This window comes from Lampetra fluviatilis, chromosome 22 (genome assembly GCF_964198595.1).
Source record: "Lampetra fluviatilis chromosome 22, kcLamFluv1.1, whole genome shotgun sequence".
NCBI lineage: Eukaryota > Metazoa > Chordata > Hyperoartia > Petromyzontiformes > Petromyzontidae > Lampetra > Lampetra fluviatilis.
The window spans coordinates 9,312,217-9,337,809 of NC_136296.1; the positions used below are offsets into that span (position 1 = coordinate 9,312,217).

Below are 25,593 nucleotides of genomic sequence, written 5' to 3' on the forward strand. Positions count from 1 at the left end.
GAGAGCATGCGGAGAGAGGGAGACGGAGAGAGTTAAAGAGAGAGCTAGGGAACGGCGGGGGGGCGGGCTACAGAGAGAGAGCTCCAGAGGGAGCGTCACAGAGCGACAGCTAACAGAGAGAGAGTGTGCGGAGGAGAGGGGAGCGCAAGGATTCGACCAAGGCAGAGCGAGACACAGAGACGACACGGGCCGGTGGACGAGGGGCTGGGAGGTAGAAACAGTAGAGGAGGAGGAAGAGGAGGAACACGAGAGTCTGAAGACAGCGAGTACGAGTTGCAGACATAAGGACAAGGGGTAGAGATCTCTAAAGTTTGTCCAGAGACAAGTTAACGAGCAGTTTTTAAGTCACGCACGGAACTAGAAACGGTGACGAACGTCAGTCGCCCTTGGCGCTTAGGCGTGTTAGCGAGCGCCTATTGCGGTAACCGTATACCTCGAGACACAAGACACGGGCCGCGAGACACACAGACAGACGCAAACCTCGAGACAGCGACACCTCGAGACGCATACGCACAGACAACGCACACACCTCGAGACAGACAATCACATCTTGAGACACGGACACAGATTTAGAGACAAACACACACGGACAAAACATATCTCAAGAGGCAGACACAGAGCTCGAGACAAAGGCATCTTCCAGACACAGACACCTCGAGACAGACACACCGATCTCGAGACACAGACACAGACACACACACACCGAGGCAGAGACGCACACACACAGAATCCTCGGTGGAGGTGTGTGTGTGTGCTGGGTGGGTGTGTGTGTGTGTGCGCTGGTGGGTGGGTGAGTGGGAGGGGGTGGGTGGGCGCACTCGAAACACTTCGCCCAACACCGCATCCACCGCGACAACAGCCAAGCCAAACCAACGAGCGAGCATGGCCCAGCCGAGCGTCGTCTACGACCTGCTCCTCACCACGCTGCGCGTCCTCGCCTCAATGGGCGCAGCGTGCTGGCGTTGGGTACGACCGCCGCGCGCCAAGAGCGTGGCGGGCGAGGTGTGCCTCGTGACCGGCGCCGGCGGGAGCCTCGGCCGCCTCTTCGCCCTGGAGCTGGCGTCTCGAGGCGCCACCCTGGTGCTGTGGGACGTGGACGAGGCGCGCAACGAGGCGACGGCGCGCCGGGTGCGCGCGGCCGGGGCGCGCGCGCACACCTACACGTGCGATGTGAGCGCGCGGCACAGCGTGTACGCGGCGGCGGAGAGGGTGCGCGCCGAGGTGGGCGACGTGACGGTGCTCGTGAACAACGCCGGCGTGGTGTCGGGAAGGCCCCTTCTCGAGTGCCCCGACGAGCTGCTCGAGAGGACCATGGCCGTGAATTGCCACGCGCTCTTCTGGGTGAGTTTTTTTGCTCTGGGACGGGGTTTGATGGGCTTCCGCGGGCTGGGCTTGGGTTCGGATGGGATAGGCTGGTTTAGGATGGGATAGGCTGGGTTAGGATGGGCTAGGATGGGTTAAGATGGGCTAGACTGGTGTAGGATGGGCTAGGCTGGGTTAGGATGGGCTAGGATGGGCTAGGATAAGTTAGGATAGGATTGGATAGGCTGTGTTATGATGGGCTAGACTGGTGTAGGATGGGCTAGAGTGGGCTAGTAAGGGATTAGCTGGGATGCGTTAGCATGGGCTAGGAGAGCTGGGTGGGCTAGGATGGGCAAGGCTGGCTCATGGCTGGGTGTCTTCAATAAAATAAAATATATAAATCTGTAAATTATCAGAATACCCATCGTGACGTGAAAAGTTAAGTGCAGGATATTATTTTGGTGGTTTTACTGCTACTGCATTGGCACACGCACAATTAATCCCACTGTATTCGAAAAAAGTTTGACTGGCCAGTTGGATTGAGAAAAGGAAGGAGCGGACGGACACGTTCAAATTATGGGTGGGCTGCTAGCAGTCACAAACACTCGACGCATTCGAAACTAACACCGCCTTAAATAAACAAATATATAACAGGTGACGCTGCGGGTAATGCCCCTTTATGTGCTATGAAGACGAGCCATTGCCCGAAACATCCCCTATTATATATGTTTTCTTTGAAGGACACAGTGCTGTTAACAAATGTTTTGTGTTCTTCTTTCAACCACTGTTGGGGTGTGTGTTAGCTTCTCTGCTTTCTGTTCTCACTCTGGTCCCAGTGGGTTGACGGGGATCTTTAGTGTCCAGTTTCATCGCTCTCCTCTTGTACCATCAGACAGCGGCGTTTCTGTTTAATTTTGCACCCAACTTTCAGTGCACTTATTCATTGCAATGCTCGTTGCCTGACTGTTGGTAGTGATTCACATCTCGTTCATCAGATTGCTTATCTAGAGGCTGTGAGTTTGATGCTTGGATTCAGTAGATATTGTTTTGTGTTTAGTTTATTATCCTTCCCCCGCACCTCCGATTAGCACCGTTGGTTACGTACGGTGCAAAATAAGTTCCAACGTACATTCTCCTGCCTCCGGATCTAGATTTGTATTTAATAATACCCTTCTTGTTCTGACCTGTTAATAGTTGATACCCTCTCTTTATTTTGCAATGTTTGCTCCGTAACTAGCATCTCAGCGAATTGCACGACCATCTGCTGTGTCAAAGTCACAGAGGACGTAAATCATTCGTCACATATTGGCGTTTTGTGCGTGAGATTAACGCGACTTCATTGAATAAAAAAAAATCCCCCCTTTGGCCTCCGCCGCTTCCACTTTTCGAAACAAATTTTTACAACAAAAAAAACTGGTTCCATTATCTCCGCGCGTCTGGTGAATGTGGAGTTCTCTCCCCATCAATCCTCTCACAGATGCAACAGATTCATCAACCGATCCTCTCATCTCTGTTCCTCTCGCCGACCTTTGCTTTGAAGTCCGTTACTGTGGTGGTGGTGGTGGTAGTGGTGGTGGTTGTAGTGCATGTCTGGCGCAAAGCGAGGTTGCTGGGGCGTGCCCTTGTACCACCAAATGTCCCTTGGGTACCACCTAAGAGACAGCACCACCCAAGTTCACCCATCTGAGAGGGATGAAAGTGAACAGTGCCACCAATGAGTGTCACCCCACGGGGATGAGCCGGAGAATGGCCTGCTGCAGCGTTGTTTGCTCTCGTTTCGAAGTTGGTTCATCTCTTCATACATTTAGGATACGTTTGCATCGTCATGGCTTCTTGTTTTTTTGGGGGGGATATATCTAAATTACCTTTAACTTGTCGTGTATTTAGGGTCTTAATGTGTGTTTGAAAAACTTTGCTCGTGTGTGTGTAATGATGTTGTTGTGTACGTGTGTGTGTGTGAATGGGTGTGTATTTTTTTGTATGGAAAGCGGCGGTGTAGCGGTTAGCGCGCTGCGCTACGAACCCGGCGACCCGAGCTCGATTCCCGCTCACGGCCAACACCCAGTGACGATTATCAGAACAGGTCCTGGGCCCTCCCCTAGGTCGACTCAGCCTCAAATGAGTACCTGGCGCGGTGTGTAAACATCAATAGTACTGGGTAGACAGACCCGATCGGGCATGGGTGGATGGCCACCCACACCCCCTCGCCCGCTGTACCGGCCTTAATAGGCGCTCGCTGAGCAACATTTTCCACCCAAATAAAAGCCACGTGCTCCTGACACCAGCCCTGGTCTCCACCGGTGTGAATGTGGAATTTCACCCACTGGCTCCGCGCCACCAACGGAGACGAGTACCGGCCAAACGCAGGGGAACGCCGCTGCTTGCGTGTGGCGTCGTGTTACGCTCAAACAATTAGGATTATGTAACCCTATAGCGTGTATTAAGGCGATTGCCATGACCTTTAGAAAGGAGAGGGAGTGGAAGACGTTTAGTCCCCGGCCTCGTCGGCTCGCTGAGCCGCCGTATAATGACAACGATTTGCAGAGGAGGGAAGAGACGGCGGGTTACTGAGGGATTATACACACCGCGAATTGGAACCGACTCAAACAAGAGGGGACTTTCGGTTTAGCACGTAGGCTTGCGCGACCAATATTATTCATAATGAACGTTTTTTGGTTGAACAATTGTGAATGTTGTGGATTCACTCTTCAACACACCAGTGGGCTAAAGTAGTGAACTTTTTGTCTTTTAGATTTGAAGCTTTCGTGACTGCAAGGAATCATCTTCTTAGGTTTTTTCGGTAAAGTCACGTAGAAAGTAAAATAAAATAAAAACAAAAATCACGACGTTTCGGAGGCAACACAAGTCTCCGTCATCAGGTGGGACCGTCACAGCCAGATTAGCTGTATCAAGGTTTTTGTCTTTTGTCAACGTGACACTTTTTTACTGATTGGCCGTGTCGGGTGGTGGATGGTTACGACACATTTATAAATAACGCGATCTATCCCAACAACTTTATTATGGAGAGGGGACTTTCCCGACGGACATCCCCGCAGCTAAACTCGGTTCGCTATATTCACAGCACTTGATCACCGTCACAATTTTTCGAGAGTGATCCCATTCCCACACTCCCGCTATTCAACCTCGACGCCGTTCGTGCATCGCTGAATATGAACGCGTCTTCATCGTCGTCAGCCATGGTCGATCTACTGCTGGATGAGGGCCTCCCCAAGCCGTCGTCAACTCTCACGAGCCTGCGATGTTATCAATTCACCTCTATCGCCTGTACGCGAAGCTGATTTCATCGCTCCATCTCCCCGATGCGCGTTCCATTCCTCGGCTGCTGCTCCGGGGATCATCCTTGATGCAATCGACCATCTTTTCTTGCTACCCATCCTGCCCCCAGTTGAACATTGTGTAACAACGCAGTTCGGTTTCACACGTCCCCGATTAGCACGGTCGGCTACGTGCGGTGCGAAAGAAGTTCAACACACAGTCCGTAATTCTAGATTTGAAGCTTTCGTGACTGCAAGGATTCATATTCTTAGGGTTTGTTCGGTAAAGTCACAGTCCGTAGGCTTTCGCGACCGATATTACTCGCTATAATGTTTTTGTGGGTCAGGTCGCGTGAGTGTGAATGTGCCGCAATTCTCAACTCCACCCCGACGCTGCGAATCAGTTTGTCACGTGGAACAAAACGTGTCAATTAATGACAACTTCAGCATCACCGGTTGTGTGAGCAAACCCACAAGAATACTTACAAGTTGAGTTCATGGCGTTTCGCTGGCGATTGCTACAACCAGCATCATCAGGCGATAGCCAAAACTACTTTGCTGCGAATAATTCGTCTGTATACAGTACAGTACTTTGCTGCATGCAAGTCTGTCATTTGATCTCAAAGAGTTTCTTCGCTTGGATTTCTCAGAATCCATTAGCTTGATAAGCAAATAAGCCGCCTTGGTGTGGTATTATGAAAATCCACACCTGCCGATATTATTCTTGTTGTTGGCGAGATTACTAAAGAGCAGGAGCGAGCAGCAGATGAGAAGGATGGGCTGGTGATTGGAGGTGTGGGCAGGCGGGGGGGGCATTTTAGATTGCTAATAACAGACCAGTAACTTCAACATTTCAATAGAAACACAGAGACATTTACACACACATGGGTTTTCTCGAACTCACTCCGCTCATTCACACGCATACATACACACACAGAGACAAAGATCACCCGTGTGGCCTGCACGGGCTGTTGGAGCAAGTGCTGTCAACGAGGGCCTCTTGGGGCCATTACTGCACCACGCCCGACTGCCTTTGTCTCTCTCGTGCCGATGTGTACACACCACATCAGCACGCGTGTAAAAGACTGCGTTGACACAGGGGATGCTAAGGACGAGCTCAGACACGTGTTTGTCACTGATGTTGACCGTGAGCGGGAATCGAACTCGGGTCGTCAGGTTCGTAGCGCAGCGCGCTGACTGCTATCCTACCAAATACAAGTACAAAGATGAGCCGTATAGCCTGAACAGACTGTTGGGGCAAGTGCTGTTAGCGAGCATCACCTATGAAGGCCGGCACGGCACACGAGGGGATGGGTGGCCAGCACCACGCCCGACCGCCTTTGTCTCCCTAACGACGATGTTCACACACCGCACCAAGTACTCATTTGAGGCTGAGTTGACCTAGGAGAGGCCCAGGACTGGTTTAGATACTCGTCACTGCTGTTGGCCGTGAGCGAGAATCGAACCCGGGTCGCCAGGTTCGTAGCGCGCTAACTCCCATCCTACGGCTCCCCATACACACACACAAAGAAAAACAAATACAAAGATCCCCAGTATAGTCTTAACAGACTTTTGGGACAAGTGCTATTAGCAAGTAGCACCTATGAAGGTGTGAGAGCATGTGTGTTGAGATTGTGTACGGTAGTGCATGTGTGAGATTGTGTTCGAGTGTGAGAGAAGAGTGTGAGTGTATGTGAAAGGATTTCTCTTTGTTTTATTTTCACACTCACAGACATCCTCTCACATACACACACTCACACTTGCCTCCCTCACACACACACTCCCAGAGACAAAGATCCCCCGTATAGCCTTTACCAGACTGTTGGGGCAAGTGCTGTTAGCGAGCACCACCTATGAAGCCCGGCACGGCACACGAGGGGGTGGGTGGCCAGCACCACGCTCGGCCGCTTTTGTCTCCCCAGTGGCGATGTTTAACTGCACACCGCACCAGGTACTATTTTGGGGCTGAGTCGACCTAGGGGAGTCCGAGGACCTGTTCAGATAATCGTCACTGGTGTTGGCCAGGTTCGTAGCGCAGCGCCGCGCTAACCGCTGCACCACCGCTCTCTCTCTCTCAATCACACACGCACACTCTCTGTCCTCACTCACTGTCACTCACACACTCTCTCACAAAGACAGGAGATCGCGCGTATCGCATTAACATGACTGTTGGGGCAAGTGCTGTTAGCGAGCACCTCTGAAGGGCGGAACGACACACGAGGAGGGGGGCGGGGGTTGCCAACTCTCACGCACGCACGCACACAGACACCTTCTAAAGAGTCTGCTCACTCCGCGGCCCCCCTCATTAACAGCACAACGGTCTTAAAGGGGCGACGGGGTGTGAACGAGGTTCATTAGCGCGGAGGTGATAACTAGGAAGGAGAACGCAACCCCACCCCCACCCTCCACAACGCTGTTCGTACAGCGCCCTCCACCCCCCACCCCACCCGGCTGGATTTCCTTGGTCTGCTGCAGGTCGTATTAACAATAGAAATCATAATTCGCGAGTCATAATAATGTGAACGTGTTACAGCTGCGCCGCCGCCGCCGCCTTAGCATTTGCTCGCTATCGTAGACACAGAGAGAGAGATAGAGGATGACTCGGAGAGACGCGGGGAAGAGTTGCAGACAAGCGGGAAGGGCAGCAGCAGCAGCGCTAACACCAACGATTGCCCAAGCTTTGCGATCCTCGGCATATTGCCGTGTCTACCGGCTAGCCAGTGAGTGGGGGTTCATCGTTGAGTTGGTGCTCAGTCCGCTGGTTGCACCATTAGCTTCCCCCGGGGTGCAGGGTAGGGGGGGCAGGCTCTCACGTTGGGGGGCTGGGGGGGGGGGCACTTGAGGCTTTGGGGCAGTCTGTGGAAGCGGAGGTTCGAGGGAGGTGTTGTTGAGTTGGAGGAAAGCGAGACGACGGGTGGAGGAAGAGATGGGACCTTGCACAGAGGGAATTTCGCGACCAAGGTCCCAACTCGCCACACATCGCCATCGCTGCCTCGGCTCACCGTCGTTGCGAAATCAGAACATCCAAATTAACTTAGCCTATCTCTCTCTTCATTACATTCCAAACATCCTGCACGCGTGGATTTGCATTGAATGGCTTAGCAGCTTCTCTACTTTTCGATTTAAAGCTTTCGTGACTGCAGGGATTAATCTTCTTTGTTCTTTCGGTAAAGTCACGTAGAATGGAAATAATAAAATAAGAAAAATAAAACATCATAAAATCATTCTCACGACGTTTCGGCCACAACGCAAGCAGCCGTTTTCAGGTGAAGAACAGGTCTGACTGTCTCCTTAACAGACCTGCTTTTCACCTGAGGACGGCTGCTTGCGTTGTGGCCGAAACGTCGTGAGAATTATTTTATTATGTTTTATTTTTAGTATTTTATTATTTCCATTCTACGTGACTTTACCGAAAGAACCAAGAAGAGGAGCTTCTCTACTATTTGCTTTGACAAAGTCCAGCTTTCTGGCCTGGTCAAAACCCGGCAGTTCTTACGGCCTCAGTGTTCGAATGCTGACTTACGTGACTTTACCGAAAGAACCAAAAAGTATGGATCCCTGCAGTCACGAAAACTTCAAATCTAGATTTTCTCTCAACTCTTGCGAAGTAGTTCACGCAGCCCAGCGGATCCCCCATTCCGTGGGAAAAAACCCTTTCGTGGTGGGTGAGGGATGCAGCCTGCGGCATGGACACCGTGCAGGATCATTTTCGAATGCGAATGGCGAATGTACGCGTGCATGTTCAGTTGAACTTCTTTCGCACCGCACGTAGCCAACCGCGCTAATCGGAGGTCGAGGAATGTCGGCGTCGCGTTCCGGCGACAAAACGCGCACGTACCGCGAGACACGGCACGTGGACATGTGGTCTCCGTTGTGTATTGTGGCCTTAGGAGCCTGGGGTGGGAGCGGCGGGGAATGGTGACTGTGATTAGGGGAAGAATAAGTATAACCCGTAAAAACAAAGTTTTTCACTACAAATCCTTTATATGCGTGGCGGCTAGAGCCCTCTCGTCCTCTGGCTTGAGATGGCTGCCACCTATGGGTCAGATGATTGCATTGCACCATTAAGCAATTGGTAATTAAATATCATATTTTTGTCCTAAAAAGTATAACATTTTGGAAACAAATTTTCACGAACATTAATTGTCACGCACAACTAGTCTGTGTGGAAATGTCAGCTCGATTGGATCACGGGAAGTGGGTTAAAAACGACCTAAAGATTTGCACGGTCTTAAGCAAGCAAGCGAACTTAATATAAAGGATTTTAAAAAACCCAGTGGTCTTGATTGGGGGGACCGCCTTATCACGAGTTTATCACCATCAACCCCACCCATACACACACACCCACGCCCTCTTGCTAACGCACAAATGCGTCTCTTCTTCAGACTCGGTTCACGCAGTTACCGCCGCCAGCCACCGCCGCCACCTGAATACACAAATACGTCGACCTCCTTCCTTGCACGTCTCTCACATTGACGCGGGGCGTTGGGGTGCGGCACGGGGCAGCCTGTCGAAGGGCAGCCCAACCTCGTTGCGCTGGCGTCGAGTCGGGGATGAACGAACGCTCGCACGGACTCGAGAAGAGGCGCGCGTGTGTCGTGGTAGATGCGGTAGTTGGGTTAGATCGCGTAAATATAAATGTGTCGTGAAACCCGCCACCACCCGACACAGCCAATTTGTCACGCTCTGTTTACGTGACCAACCTTACTCATTGGCCGTGTCGGGTGGTGGCGGGTTTAGCGACACATTTATATATTTACGCGATTAAACCCCAAAACCTGTGTTATGGATAATATTTGTTCGCGAAAGCATTCGTGTTAAACGAATGTGTGTGTGTGTGTTGAACTTCTTTCGCGCCGTACCCAGCCAACCGTGATAAACGGAACACAAAAAGCAAACTAAAAGTTATTTGTTTAAGTTATTATTAAAAAAAAAAATTGGCGATGCCTCTAGTGCGTTTGTAGTGGTGCACAAATAACAACAAACCTCACACGTCCATCAATAACACTGTGCGTCCTTAAAAGGATAAATATATATAATGTTCGACGTTTCGGGGTAACGGCCCTGCTTTGTAGCACATAGCGTGCGAGTGGTGCTGGCCGACGGAGTGGCCCTTTGTGCGCAATGAATAAGGACCATTGCCCGAAACGTCACCCTTTTTATTTGAAGGCCACGATGTTACGTGACGAACGCGTTGACTTTTGTTTTTGTTCAAGTATTTTTTTTTAGGTGGCCAATATCAATGGGGCCCTTTTTGGTCGGTAACGCTTTCGCGGCCGCTTTCTGGGTTTGGGTTTAGAAAACAAATTCTCGGCACACGAACGGCGCTCGGATCGGGTGGCGTGCTCGTCCCAGGCACGTCGCGCTCTGTGCAGCACGAACCTTAAACAGGTAAACAGGCGCTAGCTTAACGCGAAGCAGCGAGGTGCCGATGTGCATCGTGGGATTAAGTTGGAGTGCACTCGCTTAGCCGCCTTGTAAGTTCCGAGTCCGGACGACCGCGACAGCCTCGGTGCACCCCGAAATCGCCGTCTCTTGGAAGCGAAGCAGAGTTGAGCCTGCGACTGTTGAGCACAGTACATTATCTTCTTGGTTCTTTCGGTAAAGTCACGTAGAAGGGAAGTAATACAATAATAAAAATAAAACATAATAAAATAATTGTCACGACGTCACCCTTTATGTTTTATTTTTATTATTTTATTACTTCCCTTCTACGTGACTTTACCTAAAGAACCAAGAAGATGAATCCCTGCAGTCACGAAAGCTTTACATCGAAATTTAACACAGTACAGTACTTGTGTGGGTGACCACCGATGCTTGCCAGGTGTTATAGGTGTGAGCGTGCTTCGGTTTGGGGCGGTGGCCAGGAGATGTTGGTGCTTAGCGTCACCCTCCTTTCGTGATCGCGGGTTTTCTTAAGGTACAGCGGTTCAGTTTTCCTTCAAGCATGAATCCAAACGTTGATGGCAATTTTGACGAAGCATTCAAATGCGGCAGCTCTATAGTGAATAATATAGTAGAGAGCAGCCGCGAGAGAGTACGGCTACGTACACTCTCCAGGAGTTTCATAGGCCCGCGGTAGTGCGTGCGCAAAAGCTTGAGAGAAATTAATTCTCACCACGCCGCCTGACCTGGAAAACCACGCTTGCATCACAAGCGGTTTGCGACACACACACACACGCAAAGTCTCGACTCAGCAGTTTTTTTCCCCCATAGTAAATAATTTCCATCATTAACGAAGATTAAAACTCGTTTCGGGTAGCATGGGACGCATACCGCCAGTCTAGGTGTGTGTGTGCGTGGTGTCTTGTCTCAACCGGTCCTGCGCCCAGTAGCTATAGCGGTGTGTAGTAAGCATCTCAACTGGGAAGACAAAGGCGTTCGCGCGTTGTGCTGGTCACCCACCGCGTCGTGCGTGCCGTGGCGGCCGCCTTCCTAGGGGGTTTTGCTTCTCGCTAAGAGCACTTGCCCCAACAGCTTGTCGAAGCTACACCGGGGGATCTTTGGCTTTGTCTTTGGCACGCATGGTGAAGAACGCCGCCCTGAAAGGAGCCAGCCCCGAGTGGCTTTGCAGTGAAGTGAGCGGCTCGCAATCAGAACTTGTTGTTGTTTTTTTTGGGGGGAGGGGTTATTTGTTTGACTTTTTCTGTACTTGACACTACTGTCGTGTTGTTTGTATTGTTTGTTGTTGTTGTAACGTTCTTAACCGCCCCTACTGGACGTCTGTGTTTTTTTTAAGAGCTTTATAGCTCATCGGATTCCTCCTGCAGTATAATTACGGATTCTGATTGATTCTGAGAACGTGCATATAATGAGCACCACTTGAAGAGGGGGGAAGACAACACTGGGCGTCCTATGCATATACTGGCCCCTGTCATAGGAACGTGGAATATCCAGCGCTGCCTCGGGACAGTCAACGGGAGATGATCACTTTTAAGAGGAACACAAACAAATGTATATTCAGTGATGTTTCAGACAATGGACTTTATGTAGCTGCGAGAAGGACGGGGGCGGGGTGGTGGCGGGCCATCTTTGTCTACACGAGATCTTTAATTTTCTTGGGGGCCCGCGAAAGAACCATCCTGGGAGAATAAGAAAAGGGAGAAGGGTGGGTAGGGTGGGGGGGCAGAGAAAAAGACGAGTCTTATTTGGGGGCCCCATGGAGAGACTCCCTCTTCTCTCTCTCTCTCTTCCCACCCCCCACTGGCGCAAGGAGACCCCATCGACCCCTCCCCCCCATCCCCTTGTGTAAGGGCAGTAATTAGACAGAGAAGGACAAAGGCACGGCAGACGTTATATATTGCGAGCGCGCTCCTTTCCGCTTAATTAGAGTTCCATGAGCAGCGCAGGCGCTATGGCCTGCAAACACTTAGGCCCTCAGTGTTATTATTTCTCGGCCGCCCTTTGTTCTTGCGCTTTGGTCTCACGGCGCATTGGACCCCTCAAAAACGGGACGCTCCTTTTAACCGTTCGCCATTCATTGCCGTTGTCACCTCTGCATCGTTGTCGTCATCGGTTAACCGTTGGCGTCATCTTGTCACGAATGTTATCATCATCATCATCAGATAAATCATCGTCATGTTCGTCACGTCATTGTCATCACTGCAGTGGTCATTCTCGTGGTCATCATTGCCATGGCAATCTCAGAATGATCATCATGTTTGCACCTTCATTAGTAATAGGTGGCGTCTTGGGCAATGGGCCTTCTTGATGGCACATTCAAGATATATGCTGTGAAGAAGGTCCATTGCCTTAAACGTCATATTCATTTCGTATGAAGAAGGACCATTGCCTGAAACGACGGAAATATTCTATAATTGTTTCCTTGTAATGCCGCACGCACACACACGATGGCAGCTTGCTTAGCTTAGCCATGCGTGCCGGATAAAATGTAACTTTCCACTTGCGCAGGCAGTCCGGCGTGCGTTAAATCAAATTCTCTTTTAGCCGAACCAACAGATGATGATGCTGTTGCTTCGTTGACAGTGTGTCGTGATCAGTGGCACATGTAAGGCGGCATAAAGGCAAGTGAAAGTTCGCTTAGTAAGCCAATGTTAAGGATGGTCTTGTGAGAATCAATGCTGCTGTTTTCCTATGCAATACTCTATGCTGCCGTAATTGGTCGTTCAATACCGTATTCTCTTGATTATAAGATGCCCCGGAAAGTAAGACGCACCAAAAACTTGTGCCCGGTATCAACACAGTTATACAGAGCTGGTCGAACACACGCGAACGCATCTAGTGGACTATAAGACGCACCTTTGTCGATTAGAAGACACACTTAGTTGACTATAAGATGCACCCCCAACTTTTGCTTTGAAGATACAAGGTTGGGAGGGAAGCGCGTCTCATCATTCAGAGAATACGGCAATGTGACTATTCATATTTGCATGATTCCATAATTCATTAAGCATGGTATGTGTGCTCGTATCTAAATCAAAAAGCAAGTCTTGACGATTGTTTGACCATACTTCACCACGCTGGCCAGCGTGGGTTGCTGAGGATAGAGGGCCCAGGACCAGCTCAGACATATATATATTTATAAAACTCAACTACTGTTGTTAGCCGTGGCCTGAAATCTAACCCATGTTCTTGGGTTCACAGCGAAGTGCTCTAACCGCTGCGCCACCGCTCCCACTCACAGAATATACGAGTGTCGTCAAATGAATCGGCTTGCGCGTGAATGCAAGCAGATTTGGTTTTGTCGCTGTTGTAAACACACGTGATGACGTGTGTATGTGTGTCCAAAGATTATTCTAAAGTCACCACAACCTGATGTCAAGCTCCTTTCTAAGCCCCGTCTCTAATTGTATGTGGGTTGGCAGAGAGTCTTTACAGTGGCGCAGCCACGGCTCCTAATAAATCTTACGCGGGGAGAGCAGCACAGAGGGGGCGCGGGGAGAGAAGGGTCCCTTGTATGGACCCGATCACCCCCTTGCATAAACAAGGCAGCCGTGCGGCACCGCGTTGGTGGATCGCAGACGTCACCCCACGGGGGTCGACTCAGCCAGAGAGCCGTGTTGGTGGAGTGTTCTTCGGGGTATTTGGGCAATGTCCTTCTTCCCACGTCGAGATGACGCGCTCTCATTATTGCGGGAGTTGGCTAAAACATCTCGGTGCAAGAACCCTCCTGCAACAGGCTTGTGGATTCGGCGAGGCTTTGCTGCACAGAGGGAGTTGCTTTCGTTATTATTCTTAGAAAGACAAAGATCCCCCGTATAGCCTTTAAACGGACTGTTGGGGCAAGTGCTGTTAGCGAGAACCTATGAAGGCAGGCACGGCACATGATTGGATGGGTGGCCAGCACCACGCCCGACTGCCTTTGTCTCCCCCAGTGGCGGTGTTTACACACGGCACAGGGTACTCATTGAAGGCTGAGTCGACCTAGGGGAAACCCAGGACCGGTTCATATAATCGTCACCCACACACGATTATTGTTATTATCCACATTTGTTGAGTAGCTGCCAGGAGGCCCCTTGAATATGCAGCCCGCACATTCTGCCCACTGTCTGAGAGAGAGAGAGAGACGTGTAGAGAATTACGCTCAATTACCGCGCTAAATTGCTGGCCTGAGACTTGTCAGCAATGATGTATGGCCTCGGAAATGTGATCAGCGACAAATTAGGAGAGAGCCAACAACATGCACGCTGAAGAGCAGGAACCGTGGATTGGGTGCGTGGCTTACAACAACCGGAAAACAAATGCCCGGATTGCATTGGGAGAGAGTGGAGGGGGGTTAAAACAAGGACTGGAAAAGTTATTCCGCCCCAGCCGGATGAAAGATATATTTTTTTAAAAGTGGTTTCATAATTAGAGTCATGGGAGTGGAATGAGGCCCACAAAATGGAGATGGAACGGTGAAATTGATGCTCGTAGGATGAGATTGATTTTAAAAATAGCCGTACGATGAGATGGATTGTAGGATGAGATGGATTGTACGTTGAGATGGATCGCAGTGGAGATGGATTGTAGGATGAGATGGAATCAAGGTTGAGATGGATTGCATCACACCAGGACCATAGCAAACATCGGCATCGGCAAACTTTCATTCAGCATTAAACTGCGAATGGCCACTGATGGTAACGGTTCGTGTTGGGTTATGCAGAGCTATGCACGTGTGCTGATGTTTACACAGCGGACCATGTGCGTATTTAAGGCCGAGTCAACCTCGGAGAGGCCCAGCACCACCAATTCAATTATTCGTCGCTGATGTTGGTCACGAGCGCAGTGCGCTAACCACTGCGCCACCGCTCCACTGACACACACAAAGACAATGGTCCCCTGAATAGCCTCTAGCAGGCTGTTGGGGCAAGTGCTGTTAGCGAGCACATATGAAGGTTGTAACGGTACACGAGGGGGTGGGTGGCCAGCACCACGCCTGACCGCTTTTGTCTCCCCAGTGGCGATATTTACACACCGCACCAGGTACTCATTTGAGGCTGAGTCGACCTAGGGGAGGCCCAGGACGGGTTCAGATAATTGTCACCGGTGTTGGCCGTGAGCGGGAATCGAACCCGGGTCGCCGAGTTCATAGCGCAGCGCGCTAACCGCTACACCACCGCTCCCCACACTCCGCTCCCCTGACACACACACAGACACGCCAACATACTGACACGACTATAGACACAATCTTATGTGCAGCTGCTGCCTGGGCATTGAGCAAATACGCCGCTCTGGTGCCCAATGAAGAGGCAGCTGCCGGCGGGAATGGAGCACGACGGCTGCGGGGAGACCGGAGCACCGGCGGGAGGGCGGATTCACGATGGCCAGCGCAGAGTCTCTCGCTGTTGTACACTCCCTTTCTCCCGTTGCGCGCTTCATTTCAACTCGTCGGCGCTGGGCATAAGCAAACTAGTCAAAAAGCTCTGGGCTCCGGGGTCATTGAGAAGGGCCCCACAGATTCACGGAAAACCCAAAAGAATGTGGACCAACCGAATGTTGGAAGACTGAATCGAGAGCCTAATAAACATAAGCCATTGAACATAAAAAAGCTCATTCATTTGTATCATCGCTACCTTGTCTACATCTCTATTAGCTTATCTCACTGCCTCTAATTTTGTCTACGTATCTCTCGCCCTTATCGCTTCTGCCCTCTCACGAGGAGTTTATGCATCGAGATGGGACGGTCCAAAAATAGTGTATCCTCGTATCCCCCAGAGGCCCAGCGAGACGAAACACAACGATGAAATCACGTGAGAGTTACAGGCAAGATGGGGAACGAGGGAGATTCCATTTTTTTTATTCGATTTGAATTTTTTTTTATGTCTCCATGATAGCTGGGCCTCTTGGGCTGCTCGGGGCGATGAGCTTTTTGACTTATTTTGATGATCCCTGGCACCGCCGCTAATCATCATCAGTAGTCATGAGTGCACTGCGCCACGAACCCGGCCACCCAAGTTCGATTCCCGCTAGAAAACTAATAACGGTGATGAGCATTAAATAACAGTGGTGAATGTTTAATTAATAACAGTGGTGAATATTTAACCGGCCATGAGCATCGTCTAGGTCGCCTTCAGCCTTAAATGAGTACCTGGTGCTATGCATAAACATCAGCACTGGGGAGACAAAGGCGGCCGGGCGTGGTGTCGGTCACCCAGCCCCCTCGTGTGCCGTACCCGTCCTTCATTGGTGCTCGCTAAAAGCACTTTCCCCAAAAGTCTATATGGCCACAGCGAGGATAGTTGACATGTACGTGCAACATCGGTGTGTCCTGTGAGTTGCATGTATGCCAGCTGACGTTACACAGATAATAGTCGCACAATAGGTGCCATCGGTACACTTTATGTTATTTTCATTTAGGAAGGCCTATCCTCTTTTGGGTGCATGCTTATGGACATTAAATCCATTTGAGCCGATGAGATCTGTCCTTTAGTGGAAGCGCTTACGGTGGGATCACGTTGTCCGCGTAAATCATGCAGCCACTTCATACGAAACACGTGGAACTTGGTGGAGACTGAAAGCAAAGAAAGAGAGAGAGAGAGACATATAACTTGACGCGGCAGTGGAAACGTATATGACTTTGTAATGCGTGTTATTACTGCCACGCTTCAAGGGAAAGTGCGTTTTCATTTTCTTTGGGAGTGAAACGTGCAACGTGATACACAGAGAGAGAGAGCGCGAACGCGCGCTGGAGTTGAGTCTTGGCTCTGATTTACGTCCTAAGCCATGGAGCCCCCGGGAGGGGAGGGAGGAGGAGGGGGGTGGGTGTGGGGGTGGTGGGAGTAGAGACACCACAGGGGAGAGTGTGTGGCCGTGCGTGTGTGTGTGTATGTTTGAGCGTCTCTCTGAATGTGTGTTCAGACGCACGCGTGTGGGGAGCGGTGGCGCGGCGGTTAGCGCACTACGCCACGAACCCGACGGCCCGAGTTCGAATCCCACTCGCCGCCAACGCCAGTGGCGATTATGTGAACCGCTCCTGGGCCTCCCCCTAGATCGACTCAGCCTCAAATGAGTACCTGATACGGGTGTATAAACATCGCCGCTGGGGAGACAAAGGCGGCCGGGCGTGGTGTTGGCCACCCATCCCCTCGTGCGCTGTGCCTGCCTTCAGAGGTGCTCGCTAACAGCTCTTGCCCCAACACTCTGTTAATGCTATCGGGGGCACCTTTGTCTTTGTTACCCCAGTGTCTCTGTCTGGGTGGCATTTCGTTTGAAACTTGCTGAAACTTGCATGGGTCTGCCCTAGGTCAGATCAGCCTTAAATTAGTCCCATTGAGTGGCATTGTCAGCATCACGACTTGGGAGACAAAAGGTTGCCAGACATCCTGTGTGAAGGCCACACAACCTCGTGAGCGCACTGCGTATAATATGTGCTCGCTAAAAGTGTTTACCCCACCACTGCATATAGTATGATTGCGAATATGAAGGGCCATATAGCTGGATGTGTATTTGCATGGCTGGGTGTGTTTCTATACGGCTGGGTGTGTATATGTACGGCTGAGTGTGTTTCTGTACGGCTGGTTGTATATCTGTATAGCTGGGTGTGTCTGTATGGCTGTATGTATGTAAGTCTGTACGACTGGGTGTGCATCTCTATGCCTGGGTATGTGTTTGTATGCCTGGGTGTGTGTCTGTAAGGCTGAATGTGTGTGGGTGAAAATTGTAATAGAGTACGAAGCGGCTGCTTAGAATCAAATTCCAGTTGAATTCCGTGCTTCTGAGATGTATATTTGGCTGCTGCTCTAAATGTCCACGTGATGATAAGCCACTTCGTCGAGCTGTCATCTGTGGCCAGGTCGTATTTGAAAAAGAGCTATAAAGCTCAGTGGGGCCTAATTTGGTGAAATAAAAAAAAATATTTGTTTAATTTTCAGTTCAGTTGAGATCAAAAAGCTTTTTGTCAATGGCGATACGGTAGCAGCCACGTCACACGGGCAGGAAGGGTTTAAACGGGAGCTGCAACGAGCCGTCCAAATTCATCTCCAGCACAAACAAACAAAAAAAGATCCACCGGCAGCACGTGGCGCGAAACGTCGGACATCGCATGCCGAGCAAACACGCGGCGCGACGCGTAAGAACGCAGCGGAGAACGATGGACGTTGATGAAAAACTACCACGCATCCGTCAGTGACACTGTCATTTTTAAAGGGGATGATGTACGGCACACGAACGGCCCTGCGTCACAGTGCATAAACGGTGTGCAGCAAAGAAGGCCCCCTTCGCCCATCACGTCACCAAATTTATTTGAAAGTGGAGTTATTATCGTTATTATGATTCAGGCAGTGTTATTGACGAACGTGTCGAGTTTTGCTGTTCGCTGATTGCGCTTGTGCACCACACCACCAACGCAGCGGCATCCCTCTCCTTCCCCCGCACCTCCGATTAGGGTGGTTGGCTACGTACGGTGCGAAAGAAGTTCTACGTACATATCACAACCAAATCGTTTCGGCTGCAGCGAACTGCGCGAGCGTTGTTCATCTGGTGTCGGCAGATGGATTTCGCGTCGTTGGACTGCGACGGAGTTCACGAGTGCAGCGGCGGTGAAGCTGCGCACGTAGCTCTTGCTAGCCGGGTACTTTTGTGACCCCCCCCCCCCCCCCAAATCCACGACCAAGCAGAAATTTATCTCGACAATTCTGACGTTCACGAAGGTGCAGCAGCAGCAGAAGCAGCAAGGGTAGCAGCAGCGGCAGACAGCAACAACAACGAAAGTGTGAGATGAATAAGCCACGAGGATGAATGCGTTGCCTCTCCCTCCCTGTGTGCCACGGAGGAATGCTGCATGAGTTTTGAAAGACGCGAAGGGAGTAGGGACATTCAAAAAAGTGTGAGAGAGAGAGAGAAAAAAAAAGCCAACAACCCCCGTTAGGTAGTTTTAAAACGGTGCCGCGGTTTCGTGTACGTGGAACAGGCGTGGGTCAGGGGGTTAGAGAAGCTGCCATGGCTGAGTGGTGCCTGGCTCATTTCATGGCCCCCTGAAAAGGTTGGAGGTTACCCGGTCCCTCTCTGTGTTTGGGGCTGATTTTTTTGGTGTGTGTGGGCCCCGTGGTGGCGGATGTCTCGAGTCGCGGGGGGAAACGCGGCACGATCGGAGGGCTGGCGACCCCCCCCCCTCTCCCCCCCACCTCGGGGGGTCTGCGTGGGGCGGCTCGCCCGCCAGACACTCCGTTACCGTCCGTCCTGTTCTCAAAAGTCGCGCGCCCCAAAGCCTTCACGTTAATCTGCTATTGTGGCCGCGTGATGCGGCCAGGTTAAGTGCACGAGACCCTCGCCCCGTTGGCTTGTATTCACGTCGTGTTCAATGTGTTGAAGTGGCGGTGGTGATGATGACGGTGGTGGCGGTGGTGGTGGTGGTTGTGGCACAGTGGTTCAGAATCTGAATATGTATTGACACTGGAGGAATTCATACTCTTTGGGTCTTTCGTTAAAGTCACGTAGAAATAAGGAGGAATCTTCTGGTAGGAGCCGGTCTATCCATAGGGCACCCAATGTCGTCTTACCCCTTCCAAGCGGTGCTCATTATATGGACTACGACATCTGAATTCGTGACGTTCTCAAGATCAAAATATGTATTTATACTTGGAGGAATCCGATGAGCTATAAAGCTCTTTTTCACAGATAATACAATAACAAACAATACAAAACACGATGGGAGTGCAAAGTATAGGAAAAGTATAGAAATCACTTTAAAAAATATTCAAATCAAACTCAACTATTTTCTATCTTACGCAGGCAAAGCCCACTCAGCTATTGGCTTATTTTTCAGAAGCTCATCAAAGTGGCTCATCGTACGGACATTTAAAGCAGCAAAATAATCTTAATAATCGTGCAGCTGTGAACGTGGCACCCTCAGCTCGATTCGGTGGTGAATGATGCTTAAACCAGTCCTAGCCCACCCCACCGCCCCATCACCAAACCGCACTGACCAGTACGCTGAAGTATGGTCAAACATCAGCATGGGCGCACGCTCATCCAGCATTGCGTTCACAGTTGGCCGCAAATTATAATTTTGTAACTTGGCATTGACGTGTGTTCTGCATCTTCTTGGTTCTTTCGGTAAAGTCACGTAGAATGGAAATAATAAAATAAAAAAAATAAAAACATAATAAAATAATTCTCACGACGTTTCGGCCACAACGCAAGCAGCCGTCCTCAGGTGTATAACAGGTCTGTCGAGAAGACAGAGTCTGAATGGCACGCCCCAGGCTTGGAGCGACTATTTAAGCTGTGTTCTGCAGTTGTTCTCTCGTGCACGGTTTCGCGATCGTATTGCGAATGTTGCTTTTGCCTCCTCCCCTCCGCGTCAGACGACGAAGGCGTTCCTGCCGCACATGCTGGAGACCAACCACGGACACCTGGTGACCGTCGCCAGTTCCTTGGGTTTGTTCAGCACGGCTGGCATCGAGGTGAGCGCATGGATCACGGGCCGACGAAACCGGCACTCTAAACACTTTGGGGAGAAGAAAATATATATAAATATATAAATACCCTGAATGTCTCAGGCGGCGCCGTGCCTGGGCTTCTGTTTGGCCCCAGCGGCAGCTTTGCGCTGTGGATTTAAAGAAGCGTCGGAAACTACATTTAAATTCACAACTCAGAAAGCTCTCTCCGAGAGAGCTATGCAGCAGCACGGGGGCGAAAGCCCCCACGCACACTGGCGTGCCGCTGTTATTGCTGTACACAAACTCGACGGTGTGAAGGTTGCTCGCATTCCTCCAAGTCCTGGCTCTGCTCCTCCAAACACACTCAGAGGCACGAGGGGCACCACAGACAAACGGGAAGGGAGCAGCCAGGCAGAGAGCTGGCACAAAAATCCCCCCAAAGCTCTGTGGTCCTCTATATATTAAGACTAGCAGTAGTACCCGGCGTTGCCCGGGTGAAAAATATATTTCTTAATAACCTTACATATATACACACCCTCACCACTCACCACTCACCCTCACCATTCACCCTCACCACTCTCCCTCACCACTCTCCCTCACCACTCTCCCTCACCACTCTCCCTCACCACTCTCCCTCACCACTCTCCCTCACCACTCATCCTCACCAATCACACCCTCACCAATCACCACTCACCACTCACCCTCAACACTCACCCTCACCACTCACCCTCACCACTCACCCTCACCACTCACTAATCACCACTCACAATCGCCACTCACAACCGCCCTCACCATTATATTTTTGCCCCAGTCAACGCCGGATATTTCCCATTCGTAGCAGTTCATATCAACTCTATAACCAACTTATATTAAACAGGAAGCGCGATCCTAAAGTAATTTACAACCTTCGATTAGTCACTATGAGATCTCTTTTACCAGTGGCAAAATATAATGGTAGGTTTTTACCCTTTTAACTGGTACAAAACTGACACCTTTATTCAAGGCATCATGTTTGCAATGACCACAACACAAGTAGTCAATAAAGCAAACAAAAAGAAGCAACTCTGATAAGGATAATAATATGCACTGTCCTTGAAGTTGATTGGCCCACACCCGAGACGGCTTTCTTTAGAGCCTAGTCCCCATTGGTGTAGGGCCAGATGACACCAGAAGGCGTACAACTCAAAAACAGTGCAATATCAGAGTATTGAGAGTTCGGGGTAAACATTTACACTATGAGATCTCTTTTACCAGTGGCAAAATATAATGGTAGGTTTTTACCCTTTTAACTGGTACAAAACTGACACCTTTATTCAAGGCATCATGTTTGCAATGACCACAACACAAGTAGTCAATAAAGCAAACAAAAAGAAGCAACTCTGATAAGGATAATAATATGCACTGTCCTTGAAGTTGATTGGCCCACACCCGAGACGGCTTTCTTTAGAGCCTAGTCCCCATTGGTGTAGGGCCAGATGACACCAGAAGGCGTACAACTCAAAAACAGTGCAATATCAGAGTATTGAGAGTTCGGGGTAAACATTTACACTATGAGATCTCTTTTACCAGTGGCAAAATATAATGGTAGGTTTTTACCCTTTTAACTGGTACAAAACTGACACCTTTATTCAAGGCATCATGTTTGCAATGACCACAACACAAGTAGTCAATAAAGCAAACAAAAAGAAGCAACTCTGATAAGGATAATAATATGCACTGTCCTTGAAGTTGATTGGCCCACACCCGAGACGGCTTTCTTTAGAGCCTAGTCCCCATTGGTGTAGGGCCAGATGACACCAGAAGGCGTACAACTCAAAAACAGTGCAATATCAGAGTATTGAGAGTTCGGGGTAAACATTTACACTATGAGATCTCTTTTACCAGTGGCAAAATATAATGGTAGGTTTTTACCCTTTTAACTGGTACAAAACTGACACCTTTATTCAAGGCATCATGTTTGCAATGACCACAACACAAGTAGTCAATAAAGCAAACAAAAAGAAGCAACTCTGATAAGGATAATAATATGCACTGTCCTTGAAGTTGATTGGCCCACACCCGAGACGGCTTTCTTTAGAGCCTAGTCCCCATTGGTGTAGGGCCAGATGACACCAGAAGGCGTACAACTCAAAAACAGTGCAATATCAGAGTATTGAGAGTTCGGGGTAAACATTTACACTATGAGATCTCTTTTACCAGTGGCAAAATATAATGGTAGGTTTTTACCCTTTTAACTGGTACAAAACTGACACCTTTATTCAAGGCATCATGTTTGCAATGACCACAACACAAGTAGTCAATAAAGCAAACAAAAAGAAGCAACTCTGATAAGGATAATAATATGCACTGTCCTTGAAGTTGATTGGCCCACACCCGAGACGGCTTTCTTTAGAGCCTAGTCCCCATTGGTGTAGGGCCAGATGACACCAGAAGGCGTACAACTCAAAAACAGTGCAATATCAGAGTATTGAGAGTTCGGGGTAAACATTTACACTATGAGATCTCTTTTACCAGTGGCAAAATATAATGGTAGGTTTTTACCCTTTTAACTGGTACAAAACTGACACCTTTATTCAAGGCATCATGTTTGCAATGACCACAACACAAGTAGTCAATAAAGCAAACAAAAAGAAGCAACTCTGATAAGGATAATAATATGCACTGTCCTTGAAGTTGATTGGCCCACACCCGAGACGGCTTTCTTTAGAGCCTAGTCCCCATTGGTGTAGGGCCAGATGACACCAGAAGGCGTACAACTCAAAAACAGTGCAATATCAGAGTATTGAGAGTTCGGGGTAAACATTTACACTATGAGATCTCTTTTACCAGTGGCAAAATATAATGGTAGGTTTTTACCCTTTTAACTGGTACAAAACTGACACCTTTATTCAAGGCATCATGTTTGCAATGACCACAACACAAGTAGTCAATAAAGCAAACAAAAAGAAGCAACTCTGATAAGGATAATAATATGCACTGTCCTTGAAGTTGATTGGCCCACACCCGAGACGGCTTTCTTTAGAGCCTAGTCCCCATTGGTGTAGGGCCAGATGACACCAGAAGGCGTACAACTCAAAAACAGTGCAATATCAGAGTATTGAGAGTTCGGGGTAAACATTTACACTATGAGATCTCTTTTACCAGTGGCAAAATATAATGGTAGGTTTTTACCCTTTTAACTGGTACAAAACTGACACCTTTATTCAAGGCATCATGTTTGCAATGACCACAACACAAGTAGTCAATAAAGCAAACAAAAAGAAGCAACTCTGATAAGGATAATAATATGCACTGTCCTTGAAGTTGATTGGCCCACACCCGAGACGGCTTTCTTTAGAGCCTAGTCCCCATTGGTGTAGGGCCAGATGACACCAGAAGGCGTACAACTCAAAAACAGTGCAATATCAGAGTATTGAGAGTTCGGGGTAAACATTTACACTATGAGATCTCTTTTACCAGTGGCAAAATATAATGGTAGGTTTTTACCCTTTTAACTGGTACAAAACTGACACCTTTATTCAAGGCATCATGTTTGCAATGACCACAACACAAGTAGTCAATAAAGCAAACAAAAAGAAGCAACTCTGATAAGGATAATAATATGCACTGTCCTTGAAGTTGATTGGCCCACACCCGAGACGGCTTTCTTTAGAGCCTAGTCCCCATTGGTGTAGGGCCAGATGACACCAGAAGGCGTACAACTCAAAAACAGTGCAATATCAGAGTATTGAGAGTTCGGGGTAAACATTTACACTATGAGATCTCTTTTACCAGTGGCAAAATATAATGGTAGGTTTTTACCCTTTTAACTGGTACAAAACTGACACCTTTATTCAAGGCATCATGTTTGCAATGACCACAACACAAGTAGTCAATAAAGCAAACAAAAAGAAGCAACTCTGATAAGGATAATAATATGCACTGTCCTTGAAGTTGATTGGCCCACACCCGAGACGGCTTTCTTTAGAGCCTAGTCCCCATTGGTGTAGGGCCAGATGACACCAGAAGGCGTACAACTCAAAAACAGTGCAATATCAGAGTATTGAGAGTTCGGGGTAAACATTTACACTATGAGATCTCTTTTACCAGTGGCAAAATATAATGGTAGGTTTTTACCCTTTTAACTGGTACAAAACTGACACCTTTATTCAAGGCATCATGTTTGCAATGACCACAACACAAGTAGTCAATAAAGCAAACAAAAAGAAGCAACTCTGATAAGGATAATAATATGCACTGTCCTTGAAGTTGATTGGCCCACACCCGAGACGGCTTTCTTTAGAGCCTAGTCCCCATTGGTGTAGGGCCAGATGACACCAGAAGGCGTACAACTCAAAAACAGTGCAATATCAGAGTATTGAGAGTTCGGGGTAAACATTTACACTATGAGATCTCTTTTACCAGTGGCAAAATATAATGGTAGGTTTTTACCCTTTTAACTGGTACAAAACTGACACCTTTATTCAAGGCATCATGTTTGCAATGACCACAACACAAGTAGTCAATAAAGCAAACAAAAAGAAGCAACTCTGATAAGGATAATAATATGCACTGTCCTTGAAGTTGATTGGCCCACACCCGAGACGGCTTTCTTTAGAGCCTAGTCCCCATTGGTGTAGGGCCAGATGACACCAGAAGGCGTACAACTCAAAAACAGTGCAATATCAGAGTATTGAGAGTTCGGGGTAAACATTTACACTATGAGATCTCTTTTACCAGTGGCAAAATATAATGGTAGGTTTTTACCCTTTTAACTGGTACAAAACTGACACCTTTATTCAAGGCATCATGTTTGCAATGACCACAACACAAGTAGTCAATAAAGCAAACAAAAAGAAGCAACTCTGATAAGGATAATAATATGCACTGTCCTTGAAGTTGATTGGCCCACACCCGAGACGGCTTTCTTTAGAGCCTAGTCCCCATTGGTGTAGGGCCAGATGACACCAGAAGGCGTACAACTCAAAAACAGTGCAATATCAGAGTATTGAGAGTTCGGGGTAAACATTTACACTATGAGATCTCTTTTACCAGTGGCAAAATATAATGGTAGGTTTTTACCCTTTTAACTGGTACAAAACTGACACCTTTATTCAAGGCATCATGTTTGCAATGACCACAACACAAGTAGTCAATAAAGCAAACAAAAAGAAGCAACTCTGATAAGGATAATAATATGCACTGTCCTTGAAGTT

At 48.9% G+C, this 25,593-nt stretch overlaps 1 protein-coding gene across 1 annotated transcript in view; it reads left to right on the forward strand.

Moving 5' to 3' along the window:
- The first annotated feature begins 6 nt into the window (after positions 1-6).
- LOC144938501 (retinol dehydrogenase 10-like) overlaps positions 7-25,593 on the forward strand; it is a 44,590-nt gene continuing 19,003 nt past the window's right edge. Inside the window, exons 1-2 of the mRNA XM_078866373.1 lie at positions 7-1,341; positions 20,324-20,422. Of these exons, the coding sequence (XP_078722499.1) occupies positions 883-1,341; positions 20,324-20,422 (558 nt within the window). The 5' untranslated portion in view covers positions 7-882. The remainder of the gene's footprint in view (positions 1,342-20,323; positions 20,423-25,593) is intronic.